The sequence below is a fragment of the Marmota flaviventris genome, chromosome 7 (genome assembly GCF_047511675.1).
Source record: "Marmota flaviventris isolate mMarFla1 chromosome 7, mMarFla1.hap1, whole genome shotgun sequence".
Classification (NCBI taxonomy): Eukaryota; Metazoa; Chordata; class Mammalia; order Rodentia; family Sciuridae; genus Marmota; species Marmota flaviventris.
This window is the reverse complement of record NC_092504.1, coordinates 72,163,887-72,188,631: the sequence shown is the minus strand read 5'-3', so window position 1 is coordinate 72,188,631 and position 24,745 is coordinate 72,163,887. Positions and strand designations below refer to the sequence as shown.

The 24,745-nt window shown below is 38.9% G+C and overlaps 1 protein-coding gene across 4 annotated transcripts in view; it reads left to right on the top strand.

The window, feature by feature from the left end:
• The first annotated feature begins 286 nt into the window (after nt 1-286).
• Nucleotides 287-24,745, top strand: part of LOC139706418 (broad substrate specificity ATP-binding cassette transporter ABCG2-like) — a 57,117-nt gene continuing 32,658 nt past the window's right edge. For 2 of the 4 annotated variants that reach the window (XM_071614429.1, XM_071614432.1), the window contains exons 1-5: nt 3,808-3,892; nt 6,637-6,845; nt 12,888-12,947; nt 13,790-13,904; nt 14,595-14,747. In XM_071614429.1, the coding sequence (XP_071470530.1) occupies nt 3,818-3,892; nt 6,637-6,845; nt 12,888-12,947; nt 13,790-13,904; nt 14,595-14,747 (612 nt within the window). In that variant the 5' untranslated portion in view covers nt 3,808-3,817. Of the gene's footprint in view, nt 433-3,807; nt 3,893-6,636; nt 6,846-12,887; nt 12,948-13,789; nt 13,905-14,594; nt 14,748-24,745 lie in introns of those variants that run through there. The other 2 variants (XM_071614430.1, XM_071614431.1) reach the window with 2 other exon arrangements.

Sequence of the window (24,745 nt, the reverse complement as noted above, 5' to 3'; positions counted from 1 at the left end):
TAGTGCTCAGGGACAGTGAGAGCAACAGTGCCAAACCCATCCAGTCACACGAGGTGTCCATCAGCCTCGGAAGTACCCACCAGAGCGAATTGCTTCTGTTCCTTTGAAAAAGCACCAGAGGTAGGGATTTTGGTTTGTCCCTGTGTGGCCAGGGACAATCTTCTCCATGAACTGGACTCCGCAGCGGGGCAGTGGTCCCTGAGGTTTGGTGCCTTGAAAACAGAGGCTTACCACAGTCTATCAGTTGGTGCCACACCTTTTGCCTTCTGCCCCCGCCCTGGCCCAGGGAATGCAACTTCAGGGAGAGGTGGCCATGGGCATGCTAGCCCCACAGCCTGAGTCTCCTGTACCAAAGTCCAGTCCAAGCTCTCTCCTAGAGGTCCAGTTTGCTGCCCACAGCCCTGAGAAGGGCTACTAGCACCTTCCCACTAGGTGAGTGTTTCTCCTCTGGGTAGAGGGAGTGGTGGGGTCATCTCCATCTGGGAAGGGATTAGTGGAGGCTGTGGGCACTGTCCTCAACCCCACAAACAGCTTCATCAGAGTGCAGGAGGGAAGGGAAGCACTCATTCCTCCACTGGGGATGGAGGGAAAGGAAGGCAGAGGAACGGAGCCAGGGGACTGGGGGGAAAATGCTTGAGGATTTCTACAGCAGTACAGATGCTTGGTAGCCTTGTGGACTAGAAGCTGATGTTTCATGGCCTGTATGGAAGTTCAAGCTGACTCCCTTTAACCTCCATATCTGTGCTTTATATCCATGAGTTTTATGCTATGCCTCTGAGCAGAAATTTGTGCCCTTGGTCATTTGAACTACTATTAAGTGAACAAGTTTGTGTGCCAGGAAAGGTAGGTAGGTTTTTTAGGTTTTTTTTTGTTTTTTGTTTTTTGTTTTTTGGAAAAGAGCACACTGGGGCTGGGGATGTGTCTGAAGCAGTAGCGCGCTCGCCTGGCATGCCCAGGGCACTGGGTTCGAACCTCATCTCCACATAAAAATAAAATAAAGATGTTGTGTCCACTAAAAACTAAAAAATAAATATTAAAAAAAAATTCTCTCTCTCTTTAAAAATAAATAAAGGCATTGTGTTGTGTCCATCTACAACTCTCTCTCTCTAAAAAAAAAAAAAAGAGCACATTGCTTAAATGACATGACTGAGTTTGTACCCTTGGCAGTTTGATTTGAGAGTAGGAAATAAAAACAGTCCATACAGAATATTTTTCACAAAACGATGTGGCAGTGCAACTGATTCTGGGTCTGGTAGGGAGTCCAGCCTGCACAAGTCAGTTAAGATAAAACTCTTGCCTGTTCTCAAATGTGTGAAGATAAGGAGAGTTAATATTGAAGAAGGAAAACTTTCCTGAGCATGGGAATTACTTCTGGTGGAGGAAATATTTATTAGCATTAATGCTTTAAAGGGATTGGCGAAGCAATTATTTTTCTTATTCCCAGGTTAGTTTTCTCATCAATTTGGGTAGTTTGCTACAGAGTTCTTGAGGTCTCTTTCAGAATTTTTAAGGAAATATTTCAGTTTTGATGATTAAATGTACAAATGAACCAACTATTTACAACACTTACTAAAAACAATACTGAAAACATTCAAATGATGCAAAAAATTCAGCCCAAAAACTAAATTGTAGATAAGTTTTAAAATGTTTGTGTATACAAAGCAATATGTGTATGTATATATATATATATATATATATATATATATATATATATATATATATATATGTGTAAATTGTTTACTCATTCCTTTTTCAGAAAAATATACAGATTCATAGCAACAAGTGTGTTTACTGGGCTTATTTGTTCCAGGGCCCTGGACATTATTCAGGAGTTCACTTGGGGAACACATTACTTTACATAACATGTATTAAAATACAAACACATGTGCGCAAACCTATTTCTGAACTTAATGTCATTAGGCACCCATGAAGCATTTGAAGTGAGCATGTGAAAGATAAAGTAAACTACCACCTAGAGTAGAACATTGCCTGAGGGAGCACATTGCAATAGATACAGGTGAACTGAAAGGCCCTCTGTACATAAAAATGTGTATCCTGAAGGCCATTAGAGAGAGAGAATGATCAGTCATTCCCTCTGAAGCTGGTTCAAGAGAGAAGCTTTTCCTGGTGTTTACTTTTTATTATTTTAAAACTTTTTTTCTCCATTTTTGTTGCATTTTATGTGTACATAATGACAGGATGTTGTTTCATTTTCATGCTTCTATATCCATTCTACTGTATATTCATTCTTCTATATTTGGATAACCTGCTATCCAAGCACCATTTTTTAAAAAGACTGTTCATGCTTCCATGCATGTTTTTTGCATCTTTGTCTAAAAGGATTATTTGAGTATTTCTGAATGGTTTTGTTTATGAGTCTTCTATTCTGTACCATTGATCTGTGGTCTGTTTTCATGGCAGTTATTTTTGAGCAATATGTTGTGTGTGTGTGTCAGTCACCTAGGCATGCAGAAGAGACAGAGGAATGGCAATGGAGAGCATCCTCAGTGCGATCCATATGTATGCAGTAGTGTATTTCTAAGGGCACTTCCTAAGGAGGATTTTTGTAGTTGTAACTGTCCTTACTCTAAGTGTTACAGGACTCACTTGAATGATAAGACCCTGTGGTCCCACATGCTACTGTTGATGGCTGGATCGTATTTGGGAATAAACCTGGATTTTATAGAGGGATAGGTGGACATCATGTTCTTTAAATAGTTTATAAATGGGTTTGTCATTAGTTTAAAAAATATATGTATATATTTTTCAATTGACCCACACTAATTAAACATAGGTAAGTGTTTGGTGTGACATTTTCTTACACATCTACAATGTGCAACTATAAGATAAGGGTAATTGGTTTATCTCTGTCTTCAAACAGTATGCTGACAGTTTTTGATATGAGTTTGGTAGCAGTTGAAGACAGGATCAAGGAGGGAGGAAGATTTATATTATGTTAAAAATGAACCATATACTCTAGGGTAGGAAGCTAGGTTTGAAAGGTTTCAATGAAAATGAAAGAGCCCAAATGGTCTCCCTACCTGTGTCTATAGGCTCTCTAGACCTATGAGATCCTCATCTGTTCTTTAAATAATCAATGCTGAGTTCACTTCAGAATGTGAACCAAAAATTGATGGCTAGATGATTATGTTCCCATAATTTTTTTCTTTTTCAATAATGTCTTATATAATTTTATTCTTATACTGTATATCTCTCCTACTCAATGTACACTTCTGTGGTTACTAATATATATTGCTATTAATATTAATATATATTCAAAGTCAGTCATGCATCATAATCCTACAAAACCCATACAGATGAGTACTCCTTCTCTCCACTCACTAGGAGGCTGAGAAGAGTAGATCCCTGAGTTTGAGTTACCTAGTAAATTTATTTATAGAGAGAAAATATTCAGGGGATAATATTTAAAGTTAGTAGTGTAGCAGTCATTTAAGCCAAGAATGGGTATGATAAATACAGAGAAAAATCGCTATGTTACCTTCTGCTCCCATCTATGGTTAAGTTTGTTGTAACAAGAAGGGAATGAAATTTCTACTTCATCAGGGAACCTGTTGAACCAGTTTTCCTAAACTTTATGGATCACTACCTCAATTTCTTGGATTTGTGACTGGAGAAGACCTTGCTGCTATTTAGAGCAGGGTCTGGCTGGAATTTAGTTCTTAGGCTCAGTTAGCATTAGGTAATACAATTCAATCCATGTAGAAGGTAAAATAGATGTTTCTAGAAGGTAAAAAGTCTTGTAATCTCCCACTAAACACACTGGATGGAAATTTTTCAAAGAAAGAGGAAGCACTGAATGAGAGGAGCCAAAGAAGGTCTAAAGATTATGCCAGTAGGATGGGATCAGCTTGATGCAGAAAGAAGACAAAAGGTGAGGACTTCCCAGGGCATCTGCCAGTGATGTCTTCCTAACTGCCTCAGATACCCCTCCCCTAAGTCTTGTTACCTACTCCTCTTATTTGAATACAAAGGAGTTTCCTTTAAAATTTACATGAGATTTTCTCTAATTTCCAAGGGCCATAACATCAGTCTTTATTATGTATTGTATTCTTTTTAAAAATTTCTTTTTTGTGTTGGTGATGGGAATTGAACTCAGGGCCTCATGCATGAGAGGCAAGCACTCTACCACTGAGCCACATTCCTTCCCCTTTTTTTAAGTCCCCAAATTGATCATGGGCTGGGATAGTTTGGAACAAGTTAAGTTCATAAAGAACCCTTACAAATCCTCTGTTTGGTTGGGTCCTTGCTGGTAAATGAGGTTCTCCTCCTCTTGAAGTTCTGTGCTTTTCCCATCCGCACCTGCATTTTCTACTGGGCCAGGAGAGAGTTCTTCAGGTGGTGTGTTCTTGGTATGTTGTGTCTGATAAACCTGGTGCTCTTTCTGTTCTTGGAGTTCTTGGGTGGTATTGTACTGTGGCAGCACACACAGAGAGAAAGAAGACTTCTAAGATCTTATGACAGAGGAGGGTTCATAACAGTGTCCCCTGGCTCTTCGATTGTTACAGTAGCCTCTCATATGATCTCCTTGCTCCATCCCTACCTTTTATAAAAGTCAGAGTGGTAAAAATAGTTAAATCATGCCATTCCTTTACCCAGAACTTCCTGGTACCTCTCATTCTCATTTCTAGTCCAAGTCAAATTACTTATGGGCTCTGCTTCAGCTGTCCATCCTCTGACCTCAGCTCCTCTCTTCTTGCCCTCCATCACACACCAGGCCCTCTGGCCTCTTTGCTGGTTTTGTACAGTAGTGCTCAGCTCAGCATTGCTCCTCCAGATGGCCTCCCTCAGTGACAGCTCAACAGTCTCATTGGAATGCACTTTCCTGACCACCTGTTCTACCTGAGTCCCCTTTGTAGCTGGTTATAGTGATTTGCATCATCACATCTAACTGGAGTTTTTAATTTACTTTTTTAAGGTCTGTTTATTTGGTGATAAACTATGTTTTCCTGAACATATTAATAAATGGTTTTAATGTCAGTGTTTGATAACTCCAGTGTGTTTCACCTGTGGGTCTTCCTTTATATTCTGATTTAGAACTTTAGCTCCTATATTCTGGCATGCCTGGGAATTTTAGATTAAAATTTTGTGCAATGATCTTTTTTGGTGTTTGTTACCAGGGATTAAATCCAGGATTCTTATCTATTGAGCCACATCCACGCCCTATTTATTTATTTATTTTGAGACAGCATCTCACTATATTGCCTAGGGCCTCACTAATTTGCTGAGGCTGTCTTAAACTTGTGATCTTCTGCCTCAGCCTCCTGAATCCCATAATTACAAGTGTGTGCCAGCACACTTGGCTGATATCTTCTTTGAAAGTGGATTTAACTTTCTTCTAGCAATGTCTGAGCAGATGACCCCGATTAAGCAGAGAATGGTCTATTTTGGGTTTTCCCTTATTCCCAGGCAATAATGCTTCTGGGATCGCTAAAGCTTGGGTTCTTAGGGCACCTCATCACCTCTGCGGGCCCAGCTGTCCAATTTTTGTCTCCCTGGCTTAAAGACTGCTGAGATATTTGCTCAGATGTATTAAGGGCTCTGGAAGATGCCTCTAGCAGCCTTTTCCTGCCTGATCCCAATGTTGCCCTTTGTGTATAAAGTTTGCATTTCCAAATACCTGGAGAGGAAAAGGCATGAGGTGCTGGGATTGCTCAGTTCTCTTCCTACTTACTGGGATTTTGGTTTCTCCACTCCTGTGGCTTTGCTGCTCTCATCAGAGACTTTTCACATGCTCCTTCTCATGTTCTGTCTGCTTCGATGGTTGTTCTCAGGAGGATGGAGCAGCTGTCCTCCATAGGCAAAGAGAAAGGTCTTCATGGATGATTTTGGATTTCACAAATGAAAACTTTAATTATTGCAGTTAGTACTTCAAACCTATTTAACAACCTCAGTTCAGCACCATGTCTTATTCTGAATTGATTTAAGGAGCCTTTTGTAACTCTCCAATGAAACATTTTTCACATTAACTTAATATTCAATTTTTCTTTAAGGCCTTGAGCTGTTTAACTATTTGTTTGATTTACTTAATCATTTTCATATGTATCCCCATTAAATAAATAATAATGTCAGTACAAAACAATGTTGGAGTTTACCGTTTTAGATAATTGAAGGTGCGCAACAACCAGAGATGTACAAGTTGAAACTATAAATTTAGAAAAATCTTTCCAGATCCTGACTGCTATACTAAGCTCCTTTTGTAGTCAAAATATTATAAACTCCAATATTAAAAAAATACAGGAGCTGCATGATGATCATGTAGGCTATCCCTGAACTGAAGTTGTATCATAGTGTGAATTTCAAGTCAGACAAGATATAACTATCATCTGCCTTTTGCTTCCTTTCTGGGTTTTGCATAATTTTCATAATTTTTACTTTTTAGGACCTCTGAATTTGGGAATGTGATATTTAACTGGAATGCCAGTATTCTAATTTGTATCTGCCTCTGATTATAGGTTCTAATGTTGTTCTTATCACAATCATGTGGGCTGTTCTTTGGGAAAGAACCTACTCACTGCAGCACAGTTTAGAAGATAGTTGGTTTAAATGTGTTCTTATCTGGTGTTTAAAATCTTGATTACCTGAACTATCAACTTACTATTGGTTTTCCCTCTACAGAAAAACATAACTCTGCAAATGTCTGCCAATAAGGACTCATTTTCAATCAACTTACTCCCAATAAACTCTGATGGCTTCCTTGGGACCACCTCCAGTGACCAGAAAGGGCCTGTGTTATGTTTCTACAACATCTTTTATCATGTAAAAGAGAAGAGAGGCTTCCTGTTTAAACAGAAAATAACTAAGAAAAAGATACTATCAGATATCAAGTATGTGCATGACCTTTTTTAAAATTAAATTATTTATTTATTCTAATTTGTTATACATGATGGCAGAATGTAATTCATTTCATATTGTACATATAGAGCACAATTTTTCAAGTCACTGATTGTACACAATCTATTTTCACACCATTCGTGTCTTCATATATGTACTTAGGGTAATGATGTCTAACTCATTTCACCATCTTTCCTATCCCCTTCCCCCCTCCCTTACCCTTCCTCCCCTTTATCCTATTTAAAGTTCCTCCATTCCTCCCATGCTCTCCACCATTGCCATTATGAGTCAGCATCCTCATATCAAAGAAAACATTTGGCCTTTGGTTTTTAGGAATTGTCTTGCCTCATTTAGCAATATGTTCTCGAACTCCATCCACTTACCTGCAAATGCCATGATTTTATTCTCTTTTAATGCTGAGTAATATTACATTGTATATATATACCAAAGTTTCCCTATCCACTCATCTACTGAAGGGCATCTGGGTTGATTCCACAATGTAGCTATTGTGAATTGTGCTGCTATAAACATTGGTATGGCTGTGTCCCTGTAAGATGCTGTTTTTAAGTCCTTTGGGTATAAACTGAGGAGTGGGATAGCTAGGTCAAATATTGGTTCCATTCCAAGTTTTCCAAGGAATCTCCATACTGCTTTCCAGAGTGGTTGCACCAATTTGCAGTCCCACCAGCAATGTGTAAGTGCGCCTTTTTCCACACATCCTAGTCAACACTTATTGTTTGTATTCTTGATAGCTGCCATTCTGACTAGAGCGAGATGAAATCTTAAGACTAGTTTTGATTTGCATTTCTCTAATTGCTAGAGATGTTGAATATTTTTTCATATGTGTGTTGCTTGATTGTATATCCTTTCTGAGAAGTGTGTGTTCAGGTCCTTGGCCCATTTATTGATTGGGTTATTTGTTTTTTTTTACTGTTAAGATTTTGAGTGCTTTATATATCCTAGAGATCAGTGCTCTATCCAATGTGCTTGTGGTAAAGATTTGCTCCCAACATGTAGGCTCTCTATGCACCTCACTGATTGTTTCTTTTGCAGAGAAGAACCTTGTTAGTTTGAATACATCCCATTTATTGATTTTTTATTTTGTTTCTTGTACTATATGAGTCTTACTAAGGACATTGGGGCCTAATCTGACATGACGGAGATTTGGGCCTACTTTTTCTTCCATTAGGTGCAGGATCTCTGGTTTAATTACTAGGTCCTTGATCCACTTTGAGTTAGTTGAGTTTTGTGCATGGTAAGAGATAGAAGTTTAATTTCATTTTGTTACATGTGCATTTCCAGTTTTCCCAATCTTTTTGAGGCAATCTTTTCTCCAGTGTATGTTTTTGGCACCTTTCTCTAATATAAGATAACTGTATTTATGTGGGTTAGATTCTATGTCCTCTATTCTGTAACATTGGCCTACAGGTCTATTTTGGTGCCAGTACCATGCTGTTTTTGTTTCTATTGCTCTGTAGTATAGTTTAAGGTCTGGAACAGAAATGCCTCCAGCCTCACTCTTCTTGTGCATGACCTTTTAAAGGACCACTTTATTGACCTACAATGAACTTCCAGGTTTTCTGTATTAGCAATAAACTCTATGAATATTTGTGTTCACATCTTTAGACATATTAACAAATGCTTTCATTTCTTTTGTCTAAAATAGGAGTGAGATGATCTCTTAAGTGTATGTTTAACTTTGAAAGGAACTGAACTAACAATCCCTTTGTAAAAGTGATTGTACCATGTGTATCAATCTTTGAGAAACTGACAAATTAATGTGCCATTTAGTTTTTCATGTGTCAACCACATGTTTTGGTTGAAATAGGCCTGGTGGTATAATTTATTGCTTTTTTTTTTTTTTGTACTGGGAATTGAACCCATGGCACTTACCCACGGAGCCACATGTCCAGACCAGCTCTTTTTCACATATTATTTAAGATAGGATCTCCTTGTGTTGTTAGGGCCTTGCTAATTTGCTGAGTCTAATCTAGAACTTAGGATCCTTGTTCCTCATCTTCCTGAGCTGATGGGATTACAAGCTTGTGCCATCACACCAGGATAGTTTATTGTTTTTTGATTGTGGGTACATAATGTAACTCTGATCTTTCCAAACAGTGAAAGAGAATGTGTTTCTGTTTCACTACTCAAATGAGCTTTCTGAAACAGATTGGTTTTAGGTACTTGTGCACTTTATGTCCTTTATAGTCTACAACAAGGAGGTTGAAATGAGAGCATATTGTGAAAGTACTTTTCTTTTTAAATAGACCTGTTTTAAATGAATGGTCTATGATTTTTCACATTCTAGAACAATTTACTTATTACTATAATGAAGACAGATGGAACATATACAATCTCATCCCTACAACCTAAGATCCCTACAATCTCACTGATGTTATGTAGTTTTATAGAGTACCTAATAATTGTAATTTTATTTTTATTCTTTTTATCCAGAAACATAATCAGAATTCAATGTGTAGTGTTGAAGTGAGATCTAGAGCAGAAAGGAGATGAGTGTTATTATAGAACCTATTACTATGAGGTACCTCTATGAGTTCACAGATGCTGGCCTTAGGAGTGTCAGCATTTTTCTGATATTTGTGAGCCTCTGCTTCCCTTCTATGGAGTCATGATGTAATTTGGCTTTGCTCAGATACCATTGCCTATGAATTCTGTTTCTGTAATAAGGGAAATAATCATCCCTAGTCAAAGTAAGCACCTTCAACTGGCTTTTCAAGGCTGAAGAGTGGCTATAAAATAATTTTTTGACTCAGTGTGGCTGCAGATCTATATGTAAGTTGATGTTTGTTCTATTTTCTTGATATTTTATATGATTTTACACTTTTCAGTTAATGCCAGCCAACTCCCTTTAGAAATCAAAGAATTGACAAAATATCATAGAAATTTTTGAGTCATTGTAGGTAAAGAAATAGCAAGATTTTAAGGGCTGACTGGGCTGAGGCAAGGGCTGCTGTGCAGCACTGGAACTCTTTCCATGCAGAAATACCTGCTCTCTTGCCTACTTTTTGTCTTTCTCTTGTGTTGGTTAAGTAATCCTGACTAGAATAAGGAGAGGAATAGTGGATGTAAGGCTTTGATCTTTTGCTATATGACTAGATAGATTGATTACTGAAAAGCTGACAAGCATTTTGTGAAACACAGTAATTATGAAATAATTTTCCCTACAATTTTTTTGATGAACGAGGTAGAAGGTACCTTGCTTTGAATATGTGCAAGTTAAATAACTATAAAGGACACACTGTATGAGTGTTCATTTACCTCACTTATCCCTTCCAGCTAGTTAATTATGTACTCAATAAACTAAGGTGGATATTCTCTTATTCAACCAAATAGGGATAATAGTAGGTGTCTGGTGTTGTTGAAGATGCTAGTTACAGAAATGCCCTCTATTCATAGAAATCTTTTAGTCTGATGGAAGAATTATAAAACCATAGCAGTTTCCCCTGCATTTTTTTTTTTTTTTTTTTTTTTTTTTGCTGTGATTGATTGAAGTATTCAAAGACAATACAGAACCTCCTCATCCTCCATCCTGATAGTTCTAATTGGGCTGTTTATATTCAAAATTTCAGTTTTGCTTTTCTTGAAGAAACCTTCTCACAATTGTTCCTTTTGCTGTTTAAACCTATATAATGAATTTGCTGAGCCTGCTCACGGTCACTATTTATCTATCAATGTACAGTGATCTACCAGGCCCCAGTTTTTTCTCTATTTGTGTGTCTGTTTGTCTTTTATCCATACCCTCACCACACAGTATGGAAACTTGAATTAATAGTAGTGCAGGGTGCAGCAGAAGGGCAGGAGGGAGAAGTGGTTACAAAGACACAATCTTCTTGGCAAGGTTTTACAGTTTTAGGAGAGAGGCATATGCTGTAAAGCAGAAAATAAGAGGGGAATGGCTTGTGAGGGCTGAGAGAAAGGTGGAGGTGAAGATGGGGAGAACAGGAAAGGTGAAGGACATAACTGAATTTTTGACATGAGTGTAGCTCCAGACTCTATTGAAACAAATTAGCATAGTTCTGTCTACTCATGGTGTTTGGGAAATAGAAAAAAATTGACCACCTGTAGGTGCTCATTCCCTTGACTAGAGTGTGAACTCCAGGGGGCTGGGACTTTGTTTTTCCATTTGTTTATCTACTGGATTTGTTCTCAGCTCTATCCCATGTCCTAAAATAGTATCTTGTACAAACATAGTAGACACGACATAATTGTGTTGCCTGAATGGATGTGGAACTAGTCAGTGCCCTACATAGTAACTGTGGCATTTGGGTTTCTATGCTTCTGATGTTTTCTGTAACACTGGGATTTACTGTCAAAGAAAGACAAACAAAGGGACTTTTGAAATGCTTTGCCTTACTATATTCACATTTGTTTTTCTGGTTGAATCGTTCAGGATGGCTTGCTCTTTTTTTTGACTACATATCTTAAAAACATGGGAAATTTTCTAGGCAATGAAAACTTAGGAAATAAAAAGGCTTTTCCTGATCATTTCTGAAGCAGTTTCTAGGTAGAATGGATAAGGGAGATGCATTAAGAACTGTAGACAAATGCACTTTGAGAGTTTGCCCAAGCATTGTGAATTTGGGTTACTGCTAATGATTGAACCCAAGACTTCATGCATGCTAACTACCCCCACTTGCACTGACCTACACCCCCAGACATACCCAGTCATTTGTTTGTCTTTACACTGGGGGAGGAAGGATAACAAATGAATTAAGAATTTTCTGAATCCCAGTTTACCACACTCTCAATAGTCCAGTGATTCAGAGTTTCCACAGTTAATAAACAAAGTGAACGGTACATATCACCTCAGCCTCTGGCAGCGCTGGTTTCATTTGTTAAAGATCAGGTGCTACAGGCCAAGAAAGATGAGATCATTCTAGATGTGAGTGCTGTGGGGTCAGTTGCACTGGGACTTTCATGTTTCATGACACCTATGCAATCATAGGATCAACCTCCCTGGGTATCAGTATGTGAGGGCACATAGCTGTTGGCTTTGATCCTGTGCTTGGAATAGATACTGATTCCACTGTAGAACACAACTTGATGTGCCTAGCAAGTCAAAAGAGGGACTGGCATACACACCAGAGTTCTGAATGCCTGAAGCCAGACTGCTGTGTGCACTCCGGTGCCCCTGCAGTAGCCCTGCCCTTAGTTCTCTTCCTCCACCTAATTCTTTCTAGTAGATTCACCTCTTATATTTAGGATAATAATCAGCCTAAAATTGACTTCTTAGGTCTTAGCACAGTCAACACTGCCATAATCACCCTCTTCTACTCTGATTGTTTACTACCCTCAGGAATTCTCTTAATTTGATTAAAGCATACTTATATCCATTTTCTGACTGTGCATCTCACAAGGATGTCCATACTACAGGGATGTCACCCAATACACACAGAACATTTTCCAGTCAATTAATCAGATACTCAACAAAGCAGTGAATCATCTACCCTGGTTTTTTTAATTGGTAAGATATTTTTCTTGAATGTGAAGAACACGCGATTTTTTTTTTTTTTTATAGTCTGGAGTACTTTGCTCCACTCTGATTTCTACTGAAGATATATTAATTTTCGTTATGACTAGATTTTAAAAGTGAGAACACTACTGCTGATCAATCTCCAAATCAGTGTTCATTAATGGTGTCTAACTTGACTGGGAAGCAGGTGAGGGGATTTGAAGAGGCTGATCATTAAACATGATTTAGAAACTGTTTTAAAAGGAGTAAGAGTAATGCAGATCATTCATTAAAAAATTGCTACTTATTTTGTGGTCTGAACATGAAATATGTCATTTCCCCCAAAGAGATTAGGGGTTTCAAGATATTTGAGGGATCTCAGACATTTTTTATAGGTCCTGACTAGACTTCTATTAATCAATGATATTTTACATTAATATTTGGTGCTTGTTATCTATCTGCAATTTCATCAACCTTTCCTAAATGCATTCAGTGTAGACCCTAAACCTGTGGAACTCTTTATAAAGTAAAATACTAAATCAGTATATTTTTGTGTTTACAGTGGGATCATGAACCCTGGCCTTAATGCCATCGTGGGACCCTCAGTTTCAGGCAATACTTTGTGAGTACAAAAGAAGGTGTAAGTAAGCCTTTTTGGCTGCATTTTAGTATGCTTTTTAAAAATCACATGCGTTGGTTGTGCATGGTGGTGCACTCCTGTAATCCCAGCAGCTTGGATGGATGAGGCAGGAGGATCATGTGTTCAAACCATCCTCAGCAAAAGCGAGGTGCTAACCAACTCAGTGAGTTGCTGTCTCTAAATTAAATACAAAAGATGACTGCAAATGTGACCCAGTGGTCAAGTATTACTGAATTCAATCCCTGGTACCTGGCCCCCACCCCACAAAAAAAAATCACATGAATTTGTTGTGCATTTCCTGTCTGATGCTAAGTACTATGGATAAAATCAATTTAGACTAGCATATGGTTTTAATCCAAGGACCAGGAAGTCTTATTAAATTCAGCTTTAACAACATGGCATTATGAAGTGATCACAATATAGCAGTCCATCATATTATGAACTAATGTGGAAAGAAGATAAGGGAATAATGTTAAAAGTGAACAGAAGAAGCTGAAGTTCTCAGGGAGATCATGCATCAGAGATAAAGGAGACTGTTGCCTGGGTTGGGACCATGAAGGTGAGGGTCACTGGGAGTCTATCCTGGATAAGCCAATAATATTTTGCTTTAATGATTTTGGAATGTCTTATAGCACATGAAGAAAAGGATGCTAATAAGAATTTCTGTGTGTGCATGCACATACACAAACACACACACATGTTAAACCATAGAATTTTTTGACTTGTTCAATTTTTAACTTGAACAGAATCTGGATTCTGAATAGGTGAGAGATGTGGCCTTTGTAGGAAGGAAAAAATCTCTGAACATGTGTGTCCTTTTGTAGGTTGTTAGATATATTGGCTGCAAGGAAGGATCCAAGTGGTATATCTGGAGATGTTTGGGTACATGAAGTACCTGAGGATTCCAATTTCCCACATAATACAGGGTATGTGGTACAGGTAAGTATTAGTGATTTTGCCTTTTAGGTTTCCCCTGTTTCTGTATGTGCAAGAGACTGGGCTTATAGTTTTGCATGCTTCCAATTGAAGATGCTCAGTACCAACTTTCTTTATACCACCTTTACATAATCTCCTTTAAGACTGAGGTAGGAGTCAAAAGGAGAGGCAGAAAGAACCTGGAATATAGACTTTTAGGCAGTGGTATCAATTCTAGTTTTTATATCATTTCCAAAACCATCTACTATTGTCTTTTTGGCTCTTCATTCACCTCTCTTCTTTTCCTAAAGGATGACTTTAGCAACTCCTCATAGAAAGCATTTTGTAAATGTCTAGAAGTCATCATAATTATGTGTGCTCCACCTGAGTATGCAAATAGCTTCCCTTGGGCTCTAAAGTTGTCTGTATAGAATTTCTGAAATCCTTAGAGTTGAAACTTTACAATAACTAGAACTTTCCTTTGGGTTTATTTTATTTATTTATTTTGTTTAGTTGTTGATGAATCTTTATTTTATTTATTTATACGTGGTACTGAGAGTCGAACCCCATGTCTCACACATGCTAGGCGAGCACTCTACACTGATCCACAACCAGAGCCCTGGTTTTATTATTTTCATATTTTAAGTTACATACACAGAAGTGATGGTCTTAGAAAAACTCAGTGTTTCTCAATGAAATCACATTTGCCTTCAGGATGATGTTGTGATGGACACACTATCTTTAAGAGAGAACTTATGGTTCTCAGCAGCTCTTCGGCTTCCAACAACTATGACAAAACAGGAAAAGAAGGAGAGGATCAACAACATCATTAAAGAGTTAAATCTGGAGGAAGTGGCAGATTCCAAGGTAATGTGTAAAATCTGATAGAGTCATAACCAGGAAAGAGGAGCTCAGAAGTTTCCTAATGTGTATGGTGTCAAAACTGGCTGCTTTCTGTAGTGATGAGAAAGGTAACTAGTTACATAGTATGAAGAGGGAAATATGTGGGGAACAATCTTAACTATGGTCTAGTCCTGAAGAAGGAGTAGGTCTATGTGGAGAGAACCCCTCACACAGCTTTTTCCATGGTCCTCCCACACCCATTGTTCAAGACACAGGTTGTTTGATGTCTTTGCACTGACTTTTCTTGTTCTTCTTCTTCCTCTTTTAGCTGCTCTTCTCCAACTCTTCCTCCAGGAAATATTGTTACATGTTTTTTGAGGTATACTTCTGGATTTCATAAATGAAAAGAATCCAAGTATTCTTTTTTAAATTTTATTTTTAGTTATATGTAACACTGGATTCATTTTGACATAATTATAAAAGCAGAGAATATAATTTGTTCTGGTTCATTCCCAGGTACTTCCCTTTTCTTCCCCTCACTCCCTCCTCTGTTCCTATTCCTCTACTCTACTGATCTGTCTATTTACTTACAGTATTTTTAACATTATTTCTTGTGGGTGTGTGTGTATATATATATTCATATATGTACATAAATAAAATGTTTGGTCAGATTCATTCCATTGCCTTTCCTTATCTAATTTTCCCTTCCTTTACTTCATTCCACTTTGTCGACTCCACTGAATTTTTCTATATTTTTATCCCCTCATCCTTTATTCTGAATTAGCTTCCACATGTCAGAGAAAATTATCAACCCTTGTCTTTTTGGGGGGTTGGCTTGTTTCACCTAGCACGATATTCTCCAGCTCCATCCATTTACTGGCAAATGACACAAAGTTGTTCTCTTTATAACTGAGAAATACTCTATTATATATATACTATTTTTTCTTTACCCATTAATTGTTAAAGGGTATTAGTGATTTCCAGGTATTAGCAATTTTGCCTTTTAGGTTTCCCCTGTTTCTGTCTGGGCAAGAGCCTGGGCTTATAGTTTCATTCCATAACTTGGCTATTGTGAATCATACTGCTATAAACATTGCTGTGCATCACAGTAATATGCGGATTTTAATTTTTTTATATATATAACAAAGAATGAGATAGCTGATATATGGTGGTTCTATTCTTAGTTTGTTTGAGAAATCTCCATAATCCAGAGTGGTTGAACTAATTTGGAGTTCCACCAACAATGTATGAGCGCACCTTTTCCCCCATATCATTGCCAACATTTATTGTCATGTTTATTCTTGTTAATCACCTTTCTGACTAGAATGAGGTGAAATCTCCGTGTAGTTTTAATATGCATTTCCCTAATTGCTACAAATATTGAACATTTTTTTCTTGTATTATTTCTTTTTGTTTGTTTGTTTTTTTATTTTATTTTTTTTTATTTTTATTGTTGGTTGTTCAAAACATTACATAGTTCTTGATATATCATATTTCACATTTTGATTCAAGTGGGTTATGAACTCCCATTTTTACCCCGTATACAGATTGCAGAATCACATCAGTTACACATCCATTGATTTACACATTGTCATACTAGTGTCTGTTGTATTCTGCTGCCTTTCCTATCCTCTACTATCTCCCCTCCCCTCCCCTCCCCTCCCCTCCCCTCTTCTCTCTCTACCCCCTCTACTGTCATTCATTTCTCCCCCTTGTATTTTTTTTTCCCTTTCCCCTCACTTCCTCTTGTATGTAATTTTGTATACCCTGAGGGTCTCCTTCCATTTCCATGCAATTTCCCTTCTCTCTCCCTTTCCCTCCCACCTCTCATCCCTGTTTAATGTTAATCTTCTTCTCATGCTCTTCATCCCTACTCTGTTCTTAGTTACTCTCCTTATATCAAAGAAGACATTTGGCATTTTTTTTTAGGGATTGGCTAGCTTCACTTAGCATAATCTGCTCTAATGCCATCCATTTCCCTGCAAATTCTATGATTTTGTCATTTTTTAATGCAGAGTAATACTCCATTGTGTATAAATGCCACATTTTTTTTTATCCATTCGTCTATTGAAGGGCATCTAGGTTGGTTCCACAGTCTTGCTATTGTGAATTGTGCTGCTATGAACATCACGATGTAGCAGTGTCCCTGTAGCATGCTCTTTTTAGGTTTCTTGTATTATTTCTTTTGAGAAGTGTCTATTTAATTCTTTTGCCCATTTAATGGTTGGTTCATTTGTTTATTTGGTGTTTTTTGGGGGGTTATTTGTATTTTCTGGAAATTAATGCCCTGAGAAGTAGGTAAGAAATGTTTTCTCCCTTTCTGAGGCTCTCTCTTCAAATTCTTAGTTCTTGGCTATGCAGAAACTTTTAAATCTGATGCCATCCCACTTATTGATGTTGAGTTTATTTCTTGTGCTCTAGGAGTCTTAATAAGAAAGAGGTTTTCTGTGCCAATATGTTGGAGTGTTGGGCCATCATTTTGTTCTAGCAAGTGAAGGGTTTCTAATCTAACACCTAGGTCTTTGATCCACTTTGAATTGAGATCTGTGCCGGGCAAGAGGTAGGATCTAAATTTAATTCTACTCCTTATGGATTTCCAGTCTTCTTGGTGCCATTTGTTGAAGACGTTGTCTTTTTTCCAATATATGTTTATGGCATCTTTTTCTAGTATGGGATAACTGTATGTCTGTGGCTTTGCCTGTGTCTCTCCTATTCCGTTGGTTTTCATATCTGTTTTTGTTGGAAGCCATGTATAAATTATGATAAATTTTGTGTTTGTTTGAGCCAGCATAAGGCAGGCAAGCTGCTTTTCTGGGAACTCCTGGGTGAAATTCCTTGGTTGGAGAAAGCCCAGATCATGCTGGTACCCTGCCTTAGCTCACAGCCATAGGATCAAACACAGCCCTCAGGAGGTGGGCATAACCACCTAAGTACCAAACAACCTGTTTTCCCCCCACACTTATCCTGTTTTTCCTGATGAAATTATTTACTATGCCCTTTGGTCTTTACCACTGTACATAAAGTAAGCACAGGTTTTTCTCTTTATTAGAGTAAGACCCTATCAGGTGTGTTCCACCCATCACAGCCACACTTTGAAAATATATATAATTCTTACCTCTTGTTTTTATTTCTTTAATATTACTTTCCTAGCTTTTATTTCCAGCTGGTCCACACCTCTCATAGTTACCCACTCCCTCCCCATGCAGGTTGTGAGTGAGATGTTTTGGTGCACGTAACATGCTGTTTTTTTTTTTTTTTTTTTCATGATAAAAATCTACAATTTTATTTCTTGTTTTATGTTTTTTTTTTTTTAATTTTTTATTGTTGGCTGTTCAAAACATTACATAGTTCTTGATATATCATATTTCACAATTTGATTCAAGTGGGTTATGAGCTCCCATTTTTACCCCATATACAGATTGCAGAATCACATCAGTTACACATCCATTGATTTACATATTGCCATACTAGTGTCTGTTGTATTCTGCTGTCTTTCCTATCCTCTACTATCCCCCCTCCCCTCCCCTCTTCTCTCTCTGCCCCCTCTACTGACATTCGTTTGTCCCCCTTGTATTATTTTTCCCCTTTCCCTCACTTCCTCTTGTATGTACTTTTGTATAACTCTGAGGGTCTCCTTCCATTTCCATGCATTTTCCCTTCTCTCTCCCTTTCCCTCCCACCTCTCATCCCTGTTTAATGTTAATCTTCTTCTCATGCTCTTCAACCCTACTCTGTTCTTAGTTACTCTCCTTATATCAAAGAAGACATTTGACATTTGTTTTTTAGGGATTGGCTAGCTTCACTTAGCATAATCTGCTCTAATGCCATCCATTTCCCTGTAAATTCTATGATTTTGTCATTTTTTAATGCAGAGTAATACTCCATTGTGTATAAATGCCACATTTTTTTTATCCATTCATCCATTGAAGGGCATCTAGGTTGGTTCCACAGTCTAGCTATTGTGAATTGTGCTGCTATGAACATCGATGTAGCAGTGTCCCTGTAGCATGCTCTTTTTAGGTCTTTAGGGAATAGACCGAGAAGGGGAATAGCTGGGTCAAATGGTGGCTCCATTCCCAGCTTTCCAAGAAATCTCCATACTGCTTTCCAAATTGGCTGCACCAATTTGCAGTCCCACCAGCAATGTACAAGTGTACCCTTTTCCCCACATCCTCGCCAGCACTTGTTGTTGTTTGACTTCATAATGGCTGCCAATCTAACTGGAGTGAGATGGTATCTTAGGGTGGTTTTGATTTGCATTTCTCTGACTGCTAGAGATGGTGAGCATTTTTTCATGTACTTGTTGATTGACTGTATGTCCTCCTCTGAGAAGTGTCTGTTCAGGTCCTTGGCCCATTTGTTGATTGGGTTGTTTGTTCTCTTATTGTCTAATTTTTTGAGCTCTTTGTATACTCTGGATATTAGGGCTCTATCTGAAGTGTGAGGAGTAAAGATTTGTTCCCAGGATGTAGGCTCTCTATTTACCTCTCTTATTGTATCTTTTGCTGAGAAAAAACTTTTTAGTTTGAGTAAGTCCCATTTGTTGATTCTAGTTATTAACTTTTGTGCTATGGGTGTCCTATTGAGGAATTTGGAGCCCGACCCCACCGACTGTAGATCGTAGCCAACTTTTTCTTCTATCAGACGGCGCGTCTCTGATTTGATATCAAGCTCCTTGATCCATTTTGAATTAACTTTTGTGCATGGCGAGAGAAGGGGATTCAGTTTCATTTTGTTGCATATGGATTTCCAGTTTTCCCAGCACCATTTGTTGAAGATGCTATCCTTCCTCCATTGCATGCTTTTAGACCCTTTATCAAATATAAGATAGTTGTAGTTTTGTGGATTGGTTTCTGTGTCCTCTATTCTGTACCATTGGTCCACCCGCCTGTTTTGGTACCAGTACCATGCTGGTTTTGTTACTATTGCTCTGTAATATAGTTTGAAGTCTGGTATCGCTATACCGCCTGATTCACACTTCCTGCTTAGCATTGTTTTTGCTATTCTGGGTCTTTTATTTTTCCATATGAATTTCATGATTGCTTTCTCTATTTCTACAAGAAATGCCGTTGGGATTTTGATTGGCATTGCATTAAACCTATAGAGAACTTTTGGTAATATCGCCATTTTGATGATGTTAGTTCTGCCTATCCATGAACAGGGTATATTTTTCCATCTTCTAAGATCTTCTTCTATTTCTCTCTTTAGGGTTCTGTAGTTTTCATTGTATAAGTCCTTCACCTCTTTTGTTAGGTTGATTCCCAAGTATTTTATTTTTTTTGAAGATATTGTGAATGGAGTGGTTGTCCTCATTTCCATTTCAGAGGATTTGTCGCTGATATACAGGAATGCCTTTGATTTATGCGTGTTGATTTTATATCCTGCCACTTTGCTGAATTCATTTATTAGCTCTAATAGTTTCTTTGTAGACCCTTTTGGGTCTGCTAGGTATAGAATCATGTCATCTGCAAATAGTGATAATTTAAGTTCTTCTTTTCCTATTTTGATGCCTTTAATTTCTTTCATCTGTCTAATTGCTCTGGCCAGTGTTTCGAGAACTATGTTGAACAGAAGTGGTGAGAGAGGGCATCCCTGTCTTGTTCCAGATTTTAGAGGGAATGCCTTCAATTTTTCTCCATTCAGAATGATGCTAGCCTGAGGCTTAGCATAGATTGCTTTTACAATATTGAGGTATGTTCCTGTTATCCCTAGTTTTTCTAGAGTTTTGAACATAAAGGGATGCTGTACTTTGTCGAATGCTTTTTCCGCATCTATCGAGATGATCATATGGTTCTTATTTTTAAGTCTATTGATGTGGTGAATAACATTTATTGATTTCCTTATATTGAACCAGCCTTGCATCCCAGGGATGAATCCTACTTGATCATGGTGCACAATTTTTTTGATATGTTTTTGTATCCGAGTGGCCAGAATTTTATTGAGGATTTTTGCATCTAGGTTCATTAGAGATATTGGTCTGTAGTTTTCTTTCTTTGAAGTGTCTTTGTCTGGTTTAGGTATCAGGGTGATGTTGGCCTCGTAGAATGAATTTGGAAGTTCTCCCTCTTTTTCTATTTCCCAAAGTAGCTTGAAAAGTATTGGTATTAGTTCCTCTTTAAAGGTTTTGTAAAACTCTGCTGTATACCCATCCGGTCCTGGGCTTTTCTTAGTTGGTAGTCTTTTGATGGTTTCTTCTATTTCCTCAATTGATATTGGTCTGTTTAGGTTGTCTATATCCTCCTGACTCAATCTGGGCAGATCATATGACTTAAGAAATTTATCTATGCCTTCACTATCTTCTAATTTATTGGAGTATAAGGATTCAAAATAATTTTGATTATCTTCTGTATTTCTGAAGTGTCTGTTGTGATATTGCCTCTTTCATCCCGTATGTTAGTGATTTGAGTTCTCTCTCTTCTTCTCTTCGCTAGCATGGCTAAGGGTCTGTCGATTTTGTTTATTTTTTCAAAGAACCAACTTTTAGTTTTGTCAATTTTTTCAATTGTTTCTTTTGTTTCGATTTCATTGATTTCAGCTCTGATTTTAATTATTTCTTGCCTTCTACTTCTTTTCTGTTGTTTTGCTCTTCTTTTTCTAGGATTTTGAGATGAAGTAAGAGATCATTTATTTGTTGGTTTTTTCTTTTTTTAAGGAATGAACTCCAAGCAATGAATTTTCCTCTTAGAACTGCTTTCAATGTGTCCCATAGATTCCGATATGTTGTGTCTGTGTTTTCATTAATCTCTAAGAATTTTTTAATTTCCTCCTTGATGTCTTCTATAACCCATTGATCATTCAGTAACCTATTGTTCATTCTCCAAGTGATATATTCTTTTTCCTTCCTTCTTTTATCGTTGATTTTCAGTTCCATTCCATTATGATCAGATAGGATGCATGGTATTATCTCTACTCCTTTGTATTGTCTAAGAGTTTCCCTGTGACATAATATATGATCTATTTTTGAGAAGGATCCATGTGCTGCTGAGAAAAAAGTGTAACTGCTTGATGTTGGGTGGTATATTCTATATATGTCAATTAAGTCTAGGTTATTAATTGTGTTATTGAGTTCTATAGTTTCCTTATTCAACTTTTGTTTGGAAGATCTGTCCAGTGGTGATAGAGGTGTGTTGAAGTCTCCCATGATTATTGTATGGTGGTCTATTAGACTCTTGAACTTGAGAAGAGTTTGTTTGATGAACATAGCTGCACCATTGTTTGGGGCATATATATTTATGATTGTTATGTCTTGTTGGTGTATGGTTCCCTTGAGCAGTATGTAGTGTCCCTCTTTATCCCTTTTGATTAACTTTGGCTTAAAATCTATTTTATTTGATATGAGTATGGATACTCCTGCTTGTTTCCGAAGTCCATATGAGTGATATGATTTTTCCCAACCTTTCACCTTCAGCCTATGTATGTCTTTTCCTATCAAATGCGTCTCCTGTAGGCAGCATATTGTTGGGTCTTGTTTTGTGATCCATTCTACTAGCCTGTGTCTCTTGATTGGTGAGTTTAAGCCATTAACATTTAGGGTTATTATTGAGATATGGGTTGTTCTTCCAGCCATATTTGTTTATTTATGTTACTAAACATGGTTTGTTTTCCACTTTGATTATTTTCCCCCCTTTAGTGTCCTACCTCCCACTGTTGGTTTTCATTGTTATTTTCCATTTCCTCTTCCTGTAATGTTTTGCCAAGGATGTTTTGAAGAGATGGTTTTCTAGCTGCAAATTCTTTTAACTTTTGTTTATCGTGGAAGGTTTTAATTTCATCTTCCATCCTGAAGCTTAATTTCGCTGGAAACACAATTCTTGGTTGGAACCCATTTTCTTTCAGTGTTTGAAATATGTTATTCCAGGATCTTCTAGCTTTCAGAGTCTGTGTTGAAAGATCAGCTGTTATCCTGATTGGCTTACCCCTAAATGTGATCTGCTTCCTTTCTCTTGTAGCTTTTAAAATTCTCTCCTTATTCTGTATGTTGGGCATCTTCATTATAATGTGTCTAGGTGTGGGTCTCTTATGATTTTGCACATTCGGCGTCCTGTAGGCTTCTAGGATTTGGGGTTCTGTCTCATTCTTCAAGTCTGGGAAGTTTTCTCGAATTATTTCATTGAATAGATTGCTCATTCCTTTGGTTTGAAACTCTGTTCCTTCCTGTATCCCAATGACTCTTAAATTTGGTCTCTTGATGTTATCCCATATTTCTTGGATGTTCTGCTCATGGTTTCTTAACAGTCTTGCTGAGCTGTCTATATTCTTTTCAAGTTGAAATACTTTATCTTCATTGTCTGATGTTCTGTCTTCTAAGTGTTCTACTCTGCTGGTAGTATTCTCAATTGAGTTTTTAAGTTGGCTTATTGCTTCCTGCATTTCTAGGATTTCTGTTTGTTTGTTTTTTATAACCTCTATTTCCCTGTATAGTTGATCTTTTGCTTCTTGGATTTGTTTATGTAATTCATTGTTGAAGTGATCTTTCATTGTCTGATTTTGCTGTCTGATGTCTTCCTTGAGACTCCAGATCATCTGAAGCATGTATATCCTGAATTCTTTATCTGACATTCCATCAGCTGCAGCTATTACCTCTTCTAAAGTTGAGTTGACCTGCAATGCTTGTGGTCCTTTCTTTCCTTGTCTCTTCATACTGTTCGCGTTCCTTTCTTCTTGGTGAAACTGTTGTGCTATTGAATTTTCCCCCTATATATTTATATTGGTCTTGTATAGTTGCAAAGTCTCCCTCGCAGGCGCGGGCGGCGGCTCTGCCCCTCCGCCAATTGGGGCAATGTGCCTACCACGCCGGCAGGCCGCTGGGCCTGCTCTGCCAGTCGGTAGCAGGTCCGCCGTCCTTGCAGGCGCGGGCGGCGGCTCTGTCCCTCTGCCGGCCACTAGGCTTGTTCTGTCGGTGGTCGCAGTTCTGCCTACTTTGCAGGCGCAGGCAGTGGCACTGCCCCTCTGCAGGCCTCTGGGGCTGTACTGCCAGTGGGTCGTAGGTCCGCCTACTTTGCAGGCGTGGGGGGGGGGCGGCTCTACCCTTCCTCAGGCCACTGGGCCTGTTCTGTCTCTCGGTTGCAGGTCTGACCTGTTCTGATGGTGGTCTCAGTTCCGACTACCTTGCAGGCGCGGGGGGGAGGGGGCGGCTCTGCCTTTCAGCAGGCCGCTGCTCCTCTTCTGCCGGTGGGTCGCAGGCCCGCCTACCTTGCAGGAGTGATTGGAAGCTCTGTCCCGCCGCGGGCCACTGGGCCTTTTCTGTCGGTGGTCACCCTTCCCCTACCTGGCAAGCGAGGGGGGTGGGGGGCGGCTCTGCCCCTCAGCAGGCCGCTGGGCCTGCTCTGTGTTTGGTCCCAGTTCCCTCTACTATGCCGGCGCAGGGGGAGGGGGCGGCTCTGCCTCTCAGCAGGCGGCTGCTCCTCTTCTGCCGGTGGGTCGCAGGCCCGCCTACCTTGCAGGAGTGATTGGAAGCTCTGTCCCGCCGCGGGCCACTGGGCCTTTTCTGTCAGTGGTCACCCTTCCCCTACCTGGCAGGCGAGGGGGGTGGGGGGCGGCTCTGCCCCTCAGCAGGCCGCTGGGCCTGCTCTGTGTTTGGTCCCAGTTCCCTCTACTATGCCGGCGCAGGGGGAGGGGGCGGCTCAGCCTCTCAGCAGGCGGCTGCTCCTCTTCTGCCGGTGGGTCGCAGGCCCGCCTACCTTGCAGGAGTGATTGGAATCTCTGTCCCGCCGCGGGCCACTGGGCCTTTTCTGTCGGTGGTCACCCTTCCCCTACCTGGCAGGCGAGGGGGGTGGGGGGCGGCTCTGCCCCTCAGCAGGCCGCTGGGCCTGCTCTGTGTTTGGTCCCAGTTCCCTCTCGTAACATGCTGTTTTTGTTACTATAGCTCTGAAGTATTATTTAAGGTCCAATATTGTGATACCCCCTGCTTTGCTTTTCTCTCTCAGGATTTCTTGGGCTATTCTGGGTCTCTTATTTTTCCAAATGAATTTTGTAACTGCCTTTTATAATTCTTTAAAGAGTGTCAGTGAAATTTTGATGAG